Below are 16,537 nucleotides of genomic sequence, written 5' to 3' on the forward strand. Positions count from 1 at the left end.
GTAGCTGCATTTAGTCAAATTACAACAGAACACAAATGTTTAATAAAACCAAAATTTATCATTGCACACTTTAAAATCTAATATCTCATATGAAAAATGACTATCCTAGCAATCAAACCTTTTAAGAAAAGCCAAGAACACAAGTGTACTGAACACTGCCAACCAAATGCCAAACATCATCTTTATTTGAAGTTAGTGGATATACACAGCAGGCTGGTAATTATGATCTGCAAGTAGATATAAAGCTTACAACTCTTGTGAGGCCATCACACCTGTCAAATAAACAGTGCTCGATATTCTCAGTTTACTGTTTTTCTGAACCTGCTTTACGCAGCTAAAAAAGAAATTGAATTTTTATTTTGGATTGGAGCCTTCTCAATCTATTACAGTGATTCTTTTTGACACATGGTGCTAACAGCACCAACCCAAAATGTAATTAAGCTCTTCTCATGGAGTTCCTGGACACATTACCAGCTGTTTAGCTGAACATGATGCAGAGCACGTCAATGTTTTGGGGGCAGGGGGGAGGGAGGCAGAGTAATGGCTTGCTAAATCAATTTTTATCAAATTCCTTTAAAATTTTATTACTGTAAATAATGAAAAAGGACGGCAACAGTGCAGAAAAAAAACAGACAGTTCAACAGAAAATGGAGGAATTGATACTTCACTGAAAGAAACTGAACACATATGAGAACGTTTCTCAAGCAGCTTAATGTACAAAATAAATAGCAGCAATTTATTTATTTTATTGACATGCTTCATTCAAACATTATACATGTTATCTACATATAGGTTGGCTAAGCAATATCAGAACTGATGAAAGATAAAAATATACCATAGATGTCAGCATACAAGTTGACCTTTGAAGCCTTGAGAAATCCCTCCAAAATGAGGGTAGACCTATACGCAGAGTATAAAAGTGAACAGCCAGTATCACCTTTGTTGTTCGTCATGTTGGGTCTGTCATGTGGGTGTCTTAGACTGTGAAGATGCATGTGAGTTTATGTCGCATCATCTAGTCATCTAGACTCAAAACGGGGCCCCAGCTCCTTGCTCATGGCCCATGGTCATCTTTTTCACTTTGCTTTCTAAATCCATGTCTCCAGCCTGGCTGTCCGGGGAACTGGCCGCTGCTCACAGTATTAACACGATTGTTATTGGATAGGCACATGGAGCACACCAGGATGATAGGGAGTGGGATAGCTTGATCTTGGTTTCAGATAAAGCTCGGCACAACGTCGTGGGCCGAAGGGCCTGTTCTGTTCTATGTTAAAACGTTGGCTCTATTCTCTCCCCACAGATGCTGTCAGATCTGCTGAGATTTTCCAGCATTTTCTGTTTCAGATTCCAGCATCTGCAGTATTTTGCTTTTAGTCAATATCGCACGCTCCCTTTGTATCCAGTTTTAAGGTACCAATAAGTAAAACATTTATTTGTGGGGTGAAAAAAATTGAGGCTGACTACGAATGCATCTATAGCCCATTGTAGTTGAAAACTCTGCAAGTGTATGTGTGGTGGGCTCTGCGTTAGGTTGGAGGGCAGGAGAGATTAAAATATTGAAAAGGTTTCCTGGTACAAAAACAAAGAGTGGCATTGAGTAAAGTAAATGAAAAGATGTGCCTAGATGAGGGGTGAATTACTGGATCTAAGTGCAGTACAAAGGAATAAAGAAAGAAATCTAGAGCGGCATAGTGGCTAGCACTGCTGCTTCACAGCGCCAGGGACCCGGGTTCGATTCCCGGCTTGGGTCACTGTCTGTGCGGAGTTTGCACATTGTCCCCGTGTCTGCGTGGGTTTCCTCCGGGTGCTCTGGTTTCCTCCCACAGTCCATAGATGTGTGGGTTAGATTGATTGGCTATGCTAAATTGACCCTAGTGTCAGGGGATTGGCAGATAAAATATCTGGGGTTATGGGAATAGGGCTTGGGTAGGATTGTGGTCAGTGCAGACTCGATGGGCCGAATGGCCTCCTTCTGCACTGTAGGGATTCTATGAAACCGGAAAAAACAACAAACCAGCAAAAAAAAATGAAATCAAAATGGAGGCAGAGGTTATGATCTAAAATTGTGGAACTAATTTTTGAGTCCAGAAGGCTGTAGAGTGCCAGGCCTTTATGCAGCGCAAATTAGAAGCACCACTCCATATATTGGGAGGAGTTTCTTCATCAAAACTGATTGAACAATTGAATCAGTAAATCCTTCTTACTGTTGCTTTGTCAGAGAAACTAAATAAAGGTTTTGCATTAACATATGCTGGATACAATAAATGAGTAGGTCCACCGATTCCGCCCGTTATTCGTGAAAAAAAGGAAACAGGGCTTTTCTCTGTCCCTATTTTTCTTTTGCACGGCAGCTGTCAGTAATGATTCTGCTTTCCCATTTGCACATCTTCTAAACCCACCTTTTATTTCTTTACTTGACCATTACCATCTCCTTTTGCTTTCCACCGTCACCTCTTTTCTCATTAAGCTCTCCTGCTTTCCACCCCACCACAGACCTTCCCTATTTGTACGGTCCCCACCCGCTTCCTGCTCTGTACTTGATTAAAACCCATTAAATCACTAGCCTTTTCCCAGCTCTGATGAAAGGTCACTGCCCCAAAACATTAACTCTCCTTTTCCTCTCCACAGATGCTGCCTGGCCTGCTAATTTCAACATTTTCTGTTTTTATTTCAGGTTACCAGCATCCACAGTGTTTTGTTTTTGTACTGAAATGTCTGCTAACTTAGCTACTTACACAGAATTCTCCTTTTGTACTTTGGGTGTATAGTCTCGCTGGAGTGGGGCTGTAACTATGATTTTCTGGCTACAAACTGGGGTCGAGGTAAGAGACGGATTCTCTAGATCAAGGTTATCTTGTTTGGTCCAGAAATTCAAAAACTATTAAGGGGAGAAAAGAGAAAAACATTACAAATTTGTATTTTTAACAATTCCAACCTACCAATATACTTGACACACAAACACAAGACAAGTGCTAAACGTTAAGGTTATCCCTGAGGGGTGACCTTATAGAAGTCTTTAAATTAATGAGGGGCATAGATAAGGTAGATAGTCAATATCTTTTCCCAAAGGTAGGGGAGTCTAAAACTAGAGGGCGTAGGTTTAAGGTGAGAGGGGAGAGATACAAAAGTGTCCAGAGGGGCAATTGTTTCACACAGCGGGTGGAGTGTGTCTGGAACAAACTGCCAGAGCTAGTAGTAGAGGCAGGTACAATTTTGTCTTTTAAAAAGCATTTGGACAGTTACATGGATAAGATGGGTATAGAGGGATATGGGCCAAATGCGAGCAATTGGGATTAGCTTAGGGGTTTTTAAAAAAAATGGCAGCATGGGAAAGCTGGGCCGAAGGGCCTGTTCCCATGCTGTAAACCTTTATGACTCTATTTAGCTCCAGAAGAAAACCATTAAACTTGAATCATTTATTCAAGACTGAAAAGTCAGCTTTGCCCAGCCACTCGTCACTATCACAGACAGTGCTGATCAGCACCTCTGACTACTCAGTAAATAAACGCTTCCTCTGAAACAATCCCACGGAAAAACAAAATCAGAACGAGAAGAGCTTCGAGTGGTGTAGCAGGCAGGGGCTGGAATAGATAAACGTAGCTAAACATAGCATAACTAGTCTTAAACTTTGGTTAATTCAACACATTATAGAAATCTCTGGAAAGTAGCATGTTGGATTTTTTAAATAAAAGTAGTAATTGTCAACTGAGAGCTTTGGACAAAATCCAATGAGTCTCTTATTAAAATTATGGGGAGGATCTGGGCAACCGCATGTAAACCTGTCCCTTAACCCCAGTTCAAATACATTTTTGATACAGACTATGACTATTTGCCTCTTTTGAATTCAAACTACTTTCCAGAGGAAAAGAAGCAGATGCAACACAGACAATATTAGCATATTGTCTAATGCTGGAAGAACTTAAGGGAAGTGGGCTGACAGGCTATGGACTTGACCTAGCTGTTTGTGAATAGCAAAAGATGTAGAAAATGACGTGTTATAGAGGAATTTTTTCTCCCTAGGGAATCTTGCCTTCGGTCGACTTTCTCATTGAGAATTCCTACCACAACAAAAATCATCCATTATCTCGAATAATAAGTTTCTGGTCTCACACTTGGTGTCACGAGGAAGCACTGAGTGAAGAAAAAGTGCTTTCTTGCAGAAAGGGTTAAATTAGAGCATGGAGCTTGAAATATCGCTTTCAAAAGGGACATTGGCAGAGGCCCAGTAGCTGATACTTTTCTCTTAGCTATTGAGAAAGTGTGATAGAGGTTGAAAAAGGGCAAAAGGATAGCAGACAAAAAGGGATAGGGGGAATGCATCATAGTAAATAAAATTACAGGTCATTTAAATCATTAGTCTTTATCAACATTATACAATTAATTAGTAGTGGTTTATAGCTGAACAGGCCAGGTGACCCAAGGTCAAGAAAACATTCTATTTTTCTACAAGTCAACCTGGACAGCAGAAAAAGTGTTCTGTACCGCAATATTACCTGTGATGGTGAAAAGGGCAAGGTCTTTACTGGAGTACTTTTTGGAGTCATGCTGCTACTGGTACTGCTTTCAAAGAATGCAAAACTATTACCACAGCTGCTATCATTAACCGGTGACAGAGAAATCTTTGTTTTCTTCTTGCGCCTCAGGATTGTTGGCGGTGTACTGAAGCTTCCTGCAATTGGAGAGGTAATCATGGGGATGAGTTCACCCTTCTTTGCACTTCTGCTCAGGTCAGAGATGGTATTCGCATCAATGCGGTATTCTGTCAAAGTCGACTGTGTGGTCTTATCGGGAGTCTGTTTGATGAGATCCTCCGGTAAATCAAAGCATGACAGATCAGACCATGCATCTGGATCCTTAAGTATGGAGAACAGGCACAATTAGTAAGGCCATTTCAGTTGAATCTAGAGATTGTCTACAGTATCCTTAGATAATCACCCTGCCACCAGAATCACTCTTTCAACTTCCATTAAGATTAGAACTGGATGTATAATTTACACTGAAATAAAGGTACATTTACAGCACAGGTGACAGCCATTCAGGCCCTCATGTACATAACTCTAAGGACGGAGGTAGAAAGCCAGTGTTAGACATCAAAACCCAACCAAAAGATGTAGGAGAGGAAGTGACCACTAGACTTGGCGTGTGATAGTGTGAGAAAGACAAATCAGTAACACCACTTTTAATCAGGCAGGTTTTTACCCAATATCAGATGGAAGATGTTTTATATTGTGATACTCGTTCTTCCATACTAGCCCAATGCAGATGTCACAGATGTTTAAATATTTATGGGTGTGAATAAATTAATTTGGTGGCTTATATACTTTAAATTCAAAATAATGAGTCATTATTGAAACTTTGAACACAATGAATTTGAAATATATTGGGGAAATGCCTATTCAAAAGAGCATTCTTGTATTATTATCCAGTGGTGCAGATAATTTTTAACCATTGCTTCGTACCATGTGCCCAAAGTATTTCAACTTCTATCTGTCCACCACTGATAACACTGAGAAACAATAATTGCAATCAAAAAAACTTGTGCATTTTTCCATGCAATTTCTTCTTAATCATCTTCATCACCAGAAATGGTTAAGTAAAATACTATCAGAACTGAACTACATTTAAATTATTTCCCCAAGGTAAAATAATTGTAACTTCTCAAGCTTGCAGGTATAATTTGGTTTGGACAAAACTGCTACTCTTTTGTTTAATCTTTTGATTTTTTTTTATACAAGAGGTTTAGCCTTCTTATCTCAAACAAGCAAGTGAAATAGAAGCAATTACTTTGTCAGAAGCAGCAATAAAATTGTCAATGAAATAATAAGAAACAAACTGATACGAATATCTGGAACTCAATACACGGGACTAATCAAATACTACTAGGAATAATCCAAGATGTTTGAAATGTAATTCGTGCAGAGCAATTCATGATCCACATTGCATACCCTCACCAGTTGCTCTGACAACAGTCAGCCCTAGATGGCCCCAGATCTCCGATGTCAACACACCGCACTAACTTAAATGTCAGTGAGGGAGTGCCTGCCATTGCGTTTAATGCACTACAGTTGAAGGAACTCTGCAAAATGTTGGACCTTTGAAGTCCCTGGAATGTTGAATTTCTTTAGTTAATTTTCTTCAATGCAAGCTGATAGAGGTGTTATCCAACATCTTTTCTCCACCACCACCACACCCCTCCCCCAACTCAAAACAAAATGATTTTTGCAGCCTGAGGGAGAGAAGGGTAAAGTTTGACATCGGACCCCAGCCCCCAGAAAGAGGTCTTGGGGACTCAATAGAGGGAAGGGGAAGTCAACACTATTTCCACTCAGAAGATTTCTAGACCCTAAGCTGACAGGGCTATCCTGTTTCTCGATCATTAACGGAGCTAGTAAGTTGCAAAGTCAAGTACCCAAAACCCTCCGATATGGAAGCAAACATTTGCTCATAAGGGCGGGGCTGTGGTTAAGATCAATAGCTCCCCATCTTCTTTTTAATTTAAATATTTCAAGGGTCTTCTAGAGGGAAGATGTGAAGTGTGTCCATCCTCTCCTGCTGAATTAAATGATTTTCTGGGTCCTTCTTCCAACTCAGATGGAAATCTCAAATCTGAAGATGGCAGATACCCCAGTCCTCAGGTAAGCTATTATTCACTGTGTCTCAGAGAGAGCTTCACCTTGCTATTCAACCACGGGGACCATTACAAATACACTTTTGAATACATAAGAGCTCCAGGAACGGCCAGCATTCATGGATGTTTTGGTTGAATCAGATGTGATAGAGAAAGATTAATTATGATGAAATAAACTGTTAGAAATTCAAAAAGAGGTCACTACACAACTTTAACAACACACAGCATCTATTTAATAGCCGGAGGTTGGGCTTGTATACATTGGAGTTTAGAAGAATGAGTGGCGATCTTATTGATGCATAGAAGATCATGAAGGGACTTGACACGGTGGATGCCGAGAGGATGCTTCCACTTGTAGAAGATACTGAAACTCTGAGACACAGTTTAAAAATAATGGGTTGCCCATTTAAGATGGCGACGTGAATTTTTTTTGTCTGGAGTGTCATTATTAAATGGAATTCTCTTCCCAAAGAGCAGTGGACGTTGGGTCATTGAACATTTTTAAAGGTTTAAGTTAGAAGATTCTTGATTAACAAGGGAACCAAAGGGTGTAGGGGTAGACAGGAAGTTGAGTTGAGGCCAGTCAGATCAGCAACGATTTTATCAAATGGTGGAGGGGGCTCATGTGGCCAAATGGTCCTAATTCATATGTTTGTAGAAGGGCCTTTATGCAATTGCAATGAAAATTAACTGAGCCTGATAGGAATGTTTCCCCTCAAATCCATATGTTGAAAACTGCAAGACATGTAGAGGGGCACATGTTTTCATATCTCCTAACACACAATACAAGAGTGGCTGCTTTCACAGCATGTTACAGGACTTACACATTTGATTAGTTCCAGGGGCTCAGAGAATTCAGGGGTCGACTGCGGAGAAAATCTTGTCCCAGAATCTACAATCAGGAACATGCTGCCAGAAGCCTCTTCTGTAGACTGGTTAGATTCCTGGGATTAATCAGAAATACATTGTTCTTGCTGAGTTTCAGAAGTACCCGAAAGCCCCTGATCACCAGGCAGAGTGTTATCTGTGAGGAGATTGCCTAACCAACTGGCAATACTGTCCTCCTGCTGTCAATAGGAAAAAGGTCAATGCTCAAAAGGAATTACCAAGGATTTGCAAGTCAAAGACATGATTTTGGGTGAAGTGCACAATGAATTAAATAAGCCATTTAAACTCGAGGAATCACTGAAAAATGGCCAACCAAAACATATTCTCTGGCAATATTTATTTTGATGTGGAGATGCCAGCGTTGGACTGGGGTGAACACAGTAAGAAGTCTCACAACACCAGGTTAAAGTCCAACAGGTTTATTTGGTAGCAAATACCATAAGCTTTCGGAGCACTGCTCCTTCGTCAGATGGAGTGGAAATCGATTACCAAATAAACCTGTTGGACTTTAACCTGGTGTTGTGAGACTTCTTACTATATTTATTTTCCCATCAAGATTTTCTGCGATTTTCACATATAAATGCAGAAGATGACCTTGCAGGTCTTCCTTTCCAGATTGAAAAGCCCAGGTTTTTCTAATCCTTCGCTCAAGCCTTTGATACGCGGGATGACCCTCATAGCTCGTCCTTGCTTGAATGCTGCACTACACTGGGATAGTGCAGAGAAGTGCCATCAGGCTAATCCAAGTGTCAAGGCTATGAGAAAAGACAGAAAAACTTGGACTTGCAAAGGAAGCGACTGCAGGATCATTCTATATTGAATAGTTAAGGAAACATAAAGGCAATGCAGAGTGCTAAGTTTCAGAATCCAGAGTTTCTCTCTCCACGGGTATTGGACTTGAAATGTTAACTCTGTCTCTCGCTCCACAAATGCAGCCAGACCTGCTGAGTTTTTCCAACTTAAAGATTTCAAATCTTCAGTGTCTGCAGTATCTTGCTTCTATTTCAGTGTTCAATCCACTGCCACTTCTCTTCTCCCTGATTGGAATTGCGTTTGTCCCTTTCACCTGGTTTGTATTCTTTGCTATCCATTTCCCTTCTGATATTGGATAAGACATTTATTAAAACTTGTTTTCACAGCCACATTTCCTCCTTCAAAGTTGTCTTGGTCCCCAGTTTAATTTCATTCTTCATCTCTTCCTTTCAGGTATTAAGGAATGCTAGTTCCAACAACTATGGGGTACTGATGCCCTTCCAAATCCTTCCACCCCATCCTTCCCCTCTGACCTCATCCCTTATTCTAATCCCAATTCTCATTATGTTTTCACTATACCCTCTGACCTTTCTGAAGCTGAACAATCTGCGCTCAGCAAAGGACTCATTTCCATTATGTCTGCACCTCAAAGAATTTGGGTCTTGGCATGACATTGAACTCCTCTTCCACTGCCTTCACCTCCATGCTCACACTGTGGTTGACAGGGCCCTCAACAGTCCCCGACCCACTTCTTGCATTTCTGCCCTCACTGCTCTTCCTTCCTTGCAGAACATGATAGGGTTCCCCTTGTCCTCACTTTCCACTCTATTAGCCTCCATATTGAAAGATTTTTCCTCTGCCATTTCTGCCACCTTCAGCATACATATTATCCCATCCCCACCAGCATTCTGAAGTGACCATTTGCTCAGCAACATGCTGGTCAATATCCCCAATACCTCATCCACTTCCCAAGGCACCTTCCTATGTAATTGCAGATGTAACACCTGCTCCTTTACCACCTCTCTCCTCACTGCCCAAGACCCTAAACAGTCCTTCCAGATAAAGCAACGATTTATTTTTACTTCTTTCAATTAGCTCTACTGTACTTGCTGCTCAATGCAGTCTCATCACTGGGGAGACCAAAACAGACTGGGTTGAACAGAGGTTCCATCCACAAGCATGATTCCAACCTTCGTCACTCATCATTTCAATTCACCACCTTGCTCTCAAACTCTCATTCCTATCCTCGACCTGCCACAAAGTTCCAGCGAAGTCAAATGCAAAGTGGTGGAACAGCATCTCAACTGTAGATTAGGCACTTTATAGTTTTCTGGATTCAACATAGAGTTCAGCAACTTCAGACCATGAACTCTGCCCCCTTTTTGAATTTTCTTTTGCTAAGTACCACTCTTTGCTTTCAGACTGAGTAGACCTTTATTCTGCTTTTAACACCTGCTCTTGGCCAATACAAAAGCTGGGTGGTCTGCTAAGTTCTCCAGCACTATCCACCATCTAATCCAGAGTTCGGGTTGGAGAGTGAGACAAGGGCACACAGTTTCAAACTAATAAATGGCAAATTTAGGATGGATACCAGGAAAATCTTCACACAAAAAGTGATCGACAAATTGAAATCTTCTAAGCAACACGTGTGTGTGTGTGCGCAGATTTTTCTGAATGAATCTATCAGCTGTCTTCCATTCTGCAACTATCTTGCGATTGTTGTAATTGAATAGTTAAACTGGCAAAAATATTAAACATAACATGGAAACATCAAAGAACTAGATTACTAGTTGCTCATTAAGTTGTTCAGCACTTTTTGGCAAATATTTACCATATTTCTTAAACAAGATATGAGAGTTTTAAATGCAATTTTGAATTATTTTAAAATAAGCATTTGTGCGGTTTCTGGAACACTGAACAAGATGAGGGCCTGTCATAATTGTAAAACATAAAATTTGTTTTAAACATTGAAGGTGGCAGGACAAGTGAAGAGAGCAGTTAATAAAGCTTATAAAACTTTTACTAATTAAGCTTTATTAATAAAGATTATTCTGAACTTTATTAGTAGGGCAAAGAGTACAAGAGCAAGGAGGTTACGCTGAACTTATACAAGACACTAGTTAGACCTCAGCTGGAACATTGTGTACAGTTCTGGGTGCCATACTATAGGAAGGATGTGAATGCATTGGAAAGAGTGTAGAAGGAGTTTACAAGAATGGTTCCAGGGATGAGAAACTTCATTTATGAGGCTAGATTGGAACGGTTGGCACTGTTTTCCTTGGAGAGGCTAAGAGGAGATTTGATACAGATGTTCAAACTCATGAGGGCACTGGATAGAGTAATAAGGAGAAACTGATCCCACTTGTCAAAGGATCAAGAACGCGAGGGCATAGATTTAAAGTGATTCGCAAAAGAAGATGTGAGAAAAAAACCTTTCCCACACAGTGAGTGGTTCATGTTTAGAATGCTCTGCCTGAAAGTGTGGTGGAGACAGGATCAATGGAAGTATTCAAGAGGGCATTAGATGATTATTTGAATAGAAACAATGTGCAAGGATACCCGGAAAAGGCTGGGGAATGGCACTAGGTCATGATGCAGGCACAATGGGCTAAATGGTCGTCTTCTATGCTGTAACAATTCTGTGATTCTGTAAACAGTCTGCATATAAAATGTGTTTACACATGTAACAAGAGAACAAGTTTAATAACAATCTTCATGAGTTCATACTATATGGTAGCTAGCAGGAGCTAGGATTGACACTGTAAAATGTAGATTATAGACCAGAAAACCTGTTTGAAATTTTATGTATGAAATAGGTACTGCAGAGATGTGAAAGCAAACGTAGGCAATGTGGATAGGTGTCACAGAGATGACACTGGCACTTATTGGGATTAAAGAATGATTTAACAAAATTATATATGGATCCTTCAGATAGATAAAGTGCATTCAAACTATCCAGGGTCAGCAAGTGATCAACTGTTTGAGTTCTGTATAAAAAAAGGTGACAGGGATCAAATGACAACAACATGCAACTGGAGTTCCATCAATGCAATGTGCAATACAACAGTGCCAGGTCAGTCCATAGTTCTGCACTAGTAACTCAGAAAACTCAAAGACACAGATAAATGCCAGATTTAAGAAAAACACAGATTTCAGAGTACTGGACTTCCCTTATCACTCACAAAAATGTAATTGAGAATGCTATAATTGTGCCTTTTTGCATTGTTGCAAAGCAGTTTTAGACATACAGTGACATGAAATCTAGCGGTGGAACTCAAAATTGTCATCTCACAGCTAAATGTTCTAAATTACATGTAGTGAAAGACCCCTTCTCCAAAAGTCGACACTGGTTGCTGTGCAGATGAGAGTGAAGCTGAAATTTTTTTAAAAACCCATGTGGCTTACGGAATCTCCTGATAAAATAAAAAGAATTCAATTCAAAGTTAGGAGCACACCCTCCTAATCTGATCCCCTATCATTAAAATGTTGCCGCTAGAGAATAGTGGTACTAGCATGCTTCAACTGTATTCAGAGCTACTGTTGCCACAGCTGAATGCCTAGGAAATTCAATCACTGAACATTATAATAGAGATTGGTTGCCTATGGATTGTGGCTTATGAATATTGGTTTCAAGTACCTGTAGCATAACTGGAGCTTTACTTTGTGAACTCCTGACGCTATTGTAAACTAGAATTAAACACATGAAACATAAGAACATAGATGCACAAAGTATTTACCAAATAAAATTGTAGCCAAAATGCTTAAGTGTACAAATAAAACCCACAAAATTGTATTATATTTTAAAGGCTAGTAGGTGTTAAGATTGCAATAAATTGTAAAATCTATTTTTTAAAAATGTGAATATTATTTTCTAACCTGCTTTATAGCAACAGATGGCGGCTGTGGAACTGCTTCGACAGCAACAGGTTCAGGTTTTGAAGAAGGCTGAAAGAAAAAAAGCAAGATCATATTACAGTTTTGTTTTGAATGCATTCAAATAATCCAGATAAACACTTTTTAAAAAAGTAGTTTCCAGTCCTATAGGAACAAAGCTCTCAAGCTGAAAGCTTGCACTGAATATTCTTAACTGAAAACAGTTCAGAGGTTAGCAATATGGTACTGTTTTCAGTCAACCTAGAATCATAGAAACCCTACAGTGCAGAAAGAGGCCATTTGGCCCATCGAGTCTGCACCGACCACAATCCCACCCAGGCCCTACCCCCATATCCCTACATATTTACCCACTAATCCCTCTAACCTACGCATCTCAGGACACTACGGGGCAATGTTGGCATGGCCAATCAACGTAACCCGCACATCTTTGGACTGTGGGAGGAAACCAGAGCACCGAGAGGAAACCCACGCAGACACGAGGAGAATGTGCAAACTCCACACAGACAGTGACCCAAGCCGGGAATCAAACCCAGGTCCCTGGAGCTGTGAAGCAGCAGTGCTAACCACTGCGCTACTGTGCTAGGAGGACAGGCCAAGGAAATTAAATCCAATCTTACTGGAAAAATGTTTTTTGGCGGGATCATGATAAGCAAGATAAATTTACCCATATTTGCTAAAAAAAAAGAAACATCCTATTGAATTTTTTCCCATTGACGTTTTTTTGAGTTCCTTGCTGCTGCACTTTGTTAAATGCTGCATTGACATCAAGGGCAGTCATACACACCTCACCTCTGGATCATTTTGCTGATGATCGAGAGTAGAATGCTGGGGTTATAATTGGCTTGATTCAATTGTCCTGCTTTTTGTGGTCAGGACAAAACGTGAACATTCTTCCACAGTGTCAGGTTGGCTGTACTGGAACAGCTTGGCTAGGGATTTGGCTCATGTTGAAACACGTCTGCAGCTGGATGTTGCTGTAGGCCATACACTTTGCTAAGGTGAATGCAAAAGCTATTACGGTACCATCTGACGAAAAGCAGTGCAGTTCTCCCCGTGACCTGGCTAATACTTATGTCTCAACTAATATCACCAAAACAGTAAAGGTGTAAAGCACTTTGGCCCATCCTGGGATCATGAGAGTAGCTATAAAATGGTCTTGAAACACTGCATTTCACTACCTTCAAGATGAGCAACTGAAGAGTATCTACTAGAGGATAGCAAAAATGCGCAAATAAGTTAAAGAAAAACAACTTAAACATTTTACAAACAACTCTGATTTCTAATTTATTCTAATATTGAAAATATCAATTTATTTTTCCAAAATAATTAGTTTCCTGGTTAAGTAGAACTTCTGATATCACCGGCTTTTATCTTGCACAGGGAGCACCTCTTGCAAAATCAATAAAACTTTAATCCAGTACGAATTCCTGAATGAACATTTAAAAGAAAACAAACCTGAGTCATTTTGGTCCTGAAACACTGGATTTCACCATCCTCTGAATGAGTGAATAAAAACATAGGCATCTTCTGGTTACCATCTTGCAAGTACCCTTCCACTTCCACCTTCCTTTTCAGAGTTGAATTCCAGTGGTTCTTTACAGCATTGTCCGTTCTATCATTTCAAAAAAAGTCACTGCTTAGTGATTGGGTTGCATTAAATCGCGAAGCAACAGTTATCTTGGAGTGCTTGAAATCTGATCAAACTTTTAAATAATGCCAAACTTCAGAGATGTACTTGGGAATATGGGAATAGAAGCCTGTTTTTTGTGGAAATCACAAGGAGATACATTGCCATTAGGAAAGTGGCAACAGAGCAACTGTGGGTCCATTCTTTTACCACAAAACCTTTTCATAACAGCCTGTACAACTGATACAGAAATGCTCAAATTTTCTGGGGTTCCCACAGAAAGAATACACAGAGCAAAAAAATCAGTAAATAGTGTGGACCCCTGTCCTTTTATACTGATGATCCATCCTCGTGTGCTGGGATGGATTAACACTGTCAGATTGCTAGTCATTCTATCTGTCTGACCACACTTGCAGTGGCAGGAATTTCTAAGAATTTCAGGTCTAATGTCTCCCAATAAAACCAAAGTACAAGTTTTTTAAAAAACCAACCTCAATGGGAACTCTTGGATCATAGACTTTTCTAGACAATATTCGTTAAAGCTTTACAAGCTGAAATACATACTTGTACCTGTAGCAGGAGCTCACAATCACTGGGACTGGATGACAGCCAGAAAATCCTGCCCTGTGAGTCAATGGTGGAGGGAGTGAACGTGTCAAGTCGGGAATGGAGGGCTGATCAAGCGAGCTGCTTTGTCTTGGATGATGTCGAGCTTCTGGAGTCTCGATGAAGCCATGCTCATCCAGGAGAGTGGAGAATATTCCACATTCCTGACTTGTGCCTAGAAGATGGTAGACAGGCTTTGGGGATTCAGAGGAGTCAGAATTTCCACTCTCTGACCTGCTCCTATTGCCGCAGTATTTATTCAGTTTAGTTTCTAGTCAATGGCAACTCCCAGGATGTTGCTAGTGGGGGGATTCAGTGATAATAATTCCACTGAATATCACGAAAAAGTGGTTAAATTCTCCCATGTCGGAGATATGTCCGGCAGTTGTCTAGTACAAACATTACTAATGTTACTTGCACTTTATCAGCCCAGGCCTTAATGTTGTACGGGTCTTGCATATGAACACAGTCTGTTTCAGTACCTGAGGAGTGACACATGTTGCTGAGCCTTGAGCACATCATAAGCAATCATCCACACTTCTGCCTTTACGATGGAGGCGAGGTCATTGATGAAGCATTAGGTGATTGGGCCGAGGACACTTCCCTGAGGAACTCCTACAGCAATGTCCTGGGACTGAGAGACTGCCTCCAATAATCACTTTTCTTTGTGCTCGGTATGACCCCAACCAGTAAATAGTTTTTCTCCCAATTCCTATTGACTTAAATCTTACCAGAACTCCTTGATTCCATACTCAGTCAAATGCTACCTTGATGTCAAGGGCAGTCATCCTTACCTCCCTTCTGGAGTTCAACTTTTTGTCCAAGTTTGGACCAAGGCTGTAATGAGGTCAGGCACCTCGTGGCACTGGCTGAACCCAAACTGAGTATCAGGAAACAGTTTATTGCTCTGACAACACCTTCCTTCACTTTGCTAATGCAGAGAGATGGGGCAGCAATTGACCAGATTGGGTTTGCGCTGCTTTTGTGGACAGGACATAACTGAGCAGTGTTCCACATTGTCAGGTAGAAGACAGCCTGGCTAGAGCACTGCTAGTTCTGGAGCACAAGTCTTCAGGCCCTTTGCAGCATCCAGTGCCTTCAGCTGTTTCTTTATATCATGTGGAGTGAATCTAACTGGCTGAAGATTGGCATCTGTGATGCTGGGGGCCATAAGAGAAGGCTGAGCTGGATCATCACCCCGCACTTCTGGCTGAAGATGGTTGCAAATTCTTCAGCCTTGACTTTTGCACCGTAACATAGTGTGAATTTATTGGTTGGATAAAAGTTATTGCTATTTTCTTCTTTCTTCCCCAATCCATGCTTCTGGGCATTCCTTTCCCTCTGTTGTATTTCTTTACTCACTTCCTTCCAATAAGCCACCTTCCTCTGGTCTCTAATCCAATGAAAATGATACTTTCAAAGCCTATGGGAAACTAGAGGCCAATATTTCTACAGTATTCTTTAAAAGTGTTCGTCTGCACAACAGTTACAGCATGTAGGAGCAGAACTATTAAACAAACAAACATCAGGCAACAAAGTGTAGATGAACAGCTTTGCAAAAATCCAGGTATTCATTGTCTGGATGTTTCAGCTACTGCCAATTTCAAATCCAGCAGAAAACAAACTAAAAAGAAATGCTCATTCCGAGCACACTGTTGACAAGATCAAATGGAACACTTGCCTCCCTGGGAGCAGTTTTGCAATCTCTGCCCAGCGGTTGCCAAGGACCTTGTGTGCTTCATAAATAATTTTGTCCTCCTCTTCAATCCAAGATGACTTCTTAACCTCAGGATTGAGATGATTGTGCCAACGCTCACGACACTGTTTGCCAAGTCTACCTTTTAGATGTCTAGCAATCAACGACCAACGTTTTGGCCCATGCTTCTGAACTAATTCAATTACCTAAATTAAAGAAAAGGAGTCAAAGATCAGTTCATTCACCCTGCTCTCTGTTTAATGTGCTATGTAACTCAGTAAATGTGTATATTTCTTTTAAATGTTCTCTGTACATCGTGCCAAAGAATACAAATTACGAGGTTAACAACCTGATCTCAGCCCTCTTGTCAATATAGTTGCAGTTAGGCACAGCAATCAGGAAGGAAAGCCAGGTGATTTTTCTCTCCAATGTTCCCATTCCTCAC

The 16,537-nt window shown here is 40.6% G+C and overlaps 1 protein-coding gene across 1 annotated transcript in view; it reads right to left on the reverse strand.

The window, feature by feature from the left end:
• Positions 1-16,537, reverse strand: part of mybl2b (v-myb avian myeloblastosis viral oncogene homolog-like 2b) — a 38,793-nt gene that overhangs the window by 10,900 nt on the left and 11,356 nt on the right. Inside the window, exons 5-10 of the mRNA XM_078236076.1 lie at positions 16,078-16,298; positions 13,619-13,775; positions 12,146-12,214; positions 7,453-7,572; positions 4,494-4,853; positions 2,736-2,878 (exon numbers count right to left, since the gene is read on the reverse strand). Coding sequence (XP_078092202.1) covers positions 2,736-2,878; positions 4,494-4,853; positions 7,453-7,572; positions 12,146-12,214; positions 13,619-13,775; positions 16,078-16,298 — 1,070 coding nt within the window. The remainder of the gene's footprint in view (positions 1-2,735; positions 2,879-4,493; positions 4,854-7,452; positions 7,573-12,145; positions 12,215-13,618; positions 13,776-16,077; positions 16,299-16,537) is intronic.

Source organism: Mustelus asterias, chromosome 20 (assembly GCF_964213995.1).
Source record: "Mustelus asterias chromosome 20, sMusAst1.hap1.1, whole genome shotgun sequence".
Taxonomy (NCBI): domain Eukaryota; kingdom Metazoa; phylum Chordata; class Chondrichthyes; order Carcharhiniformes; family Triakidae; genus Mustelus; species Mustelus asterias.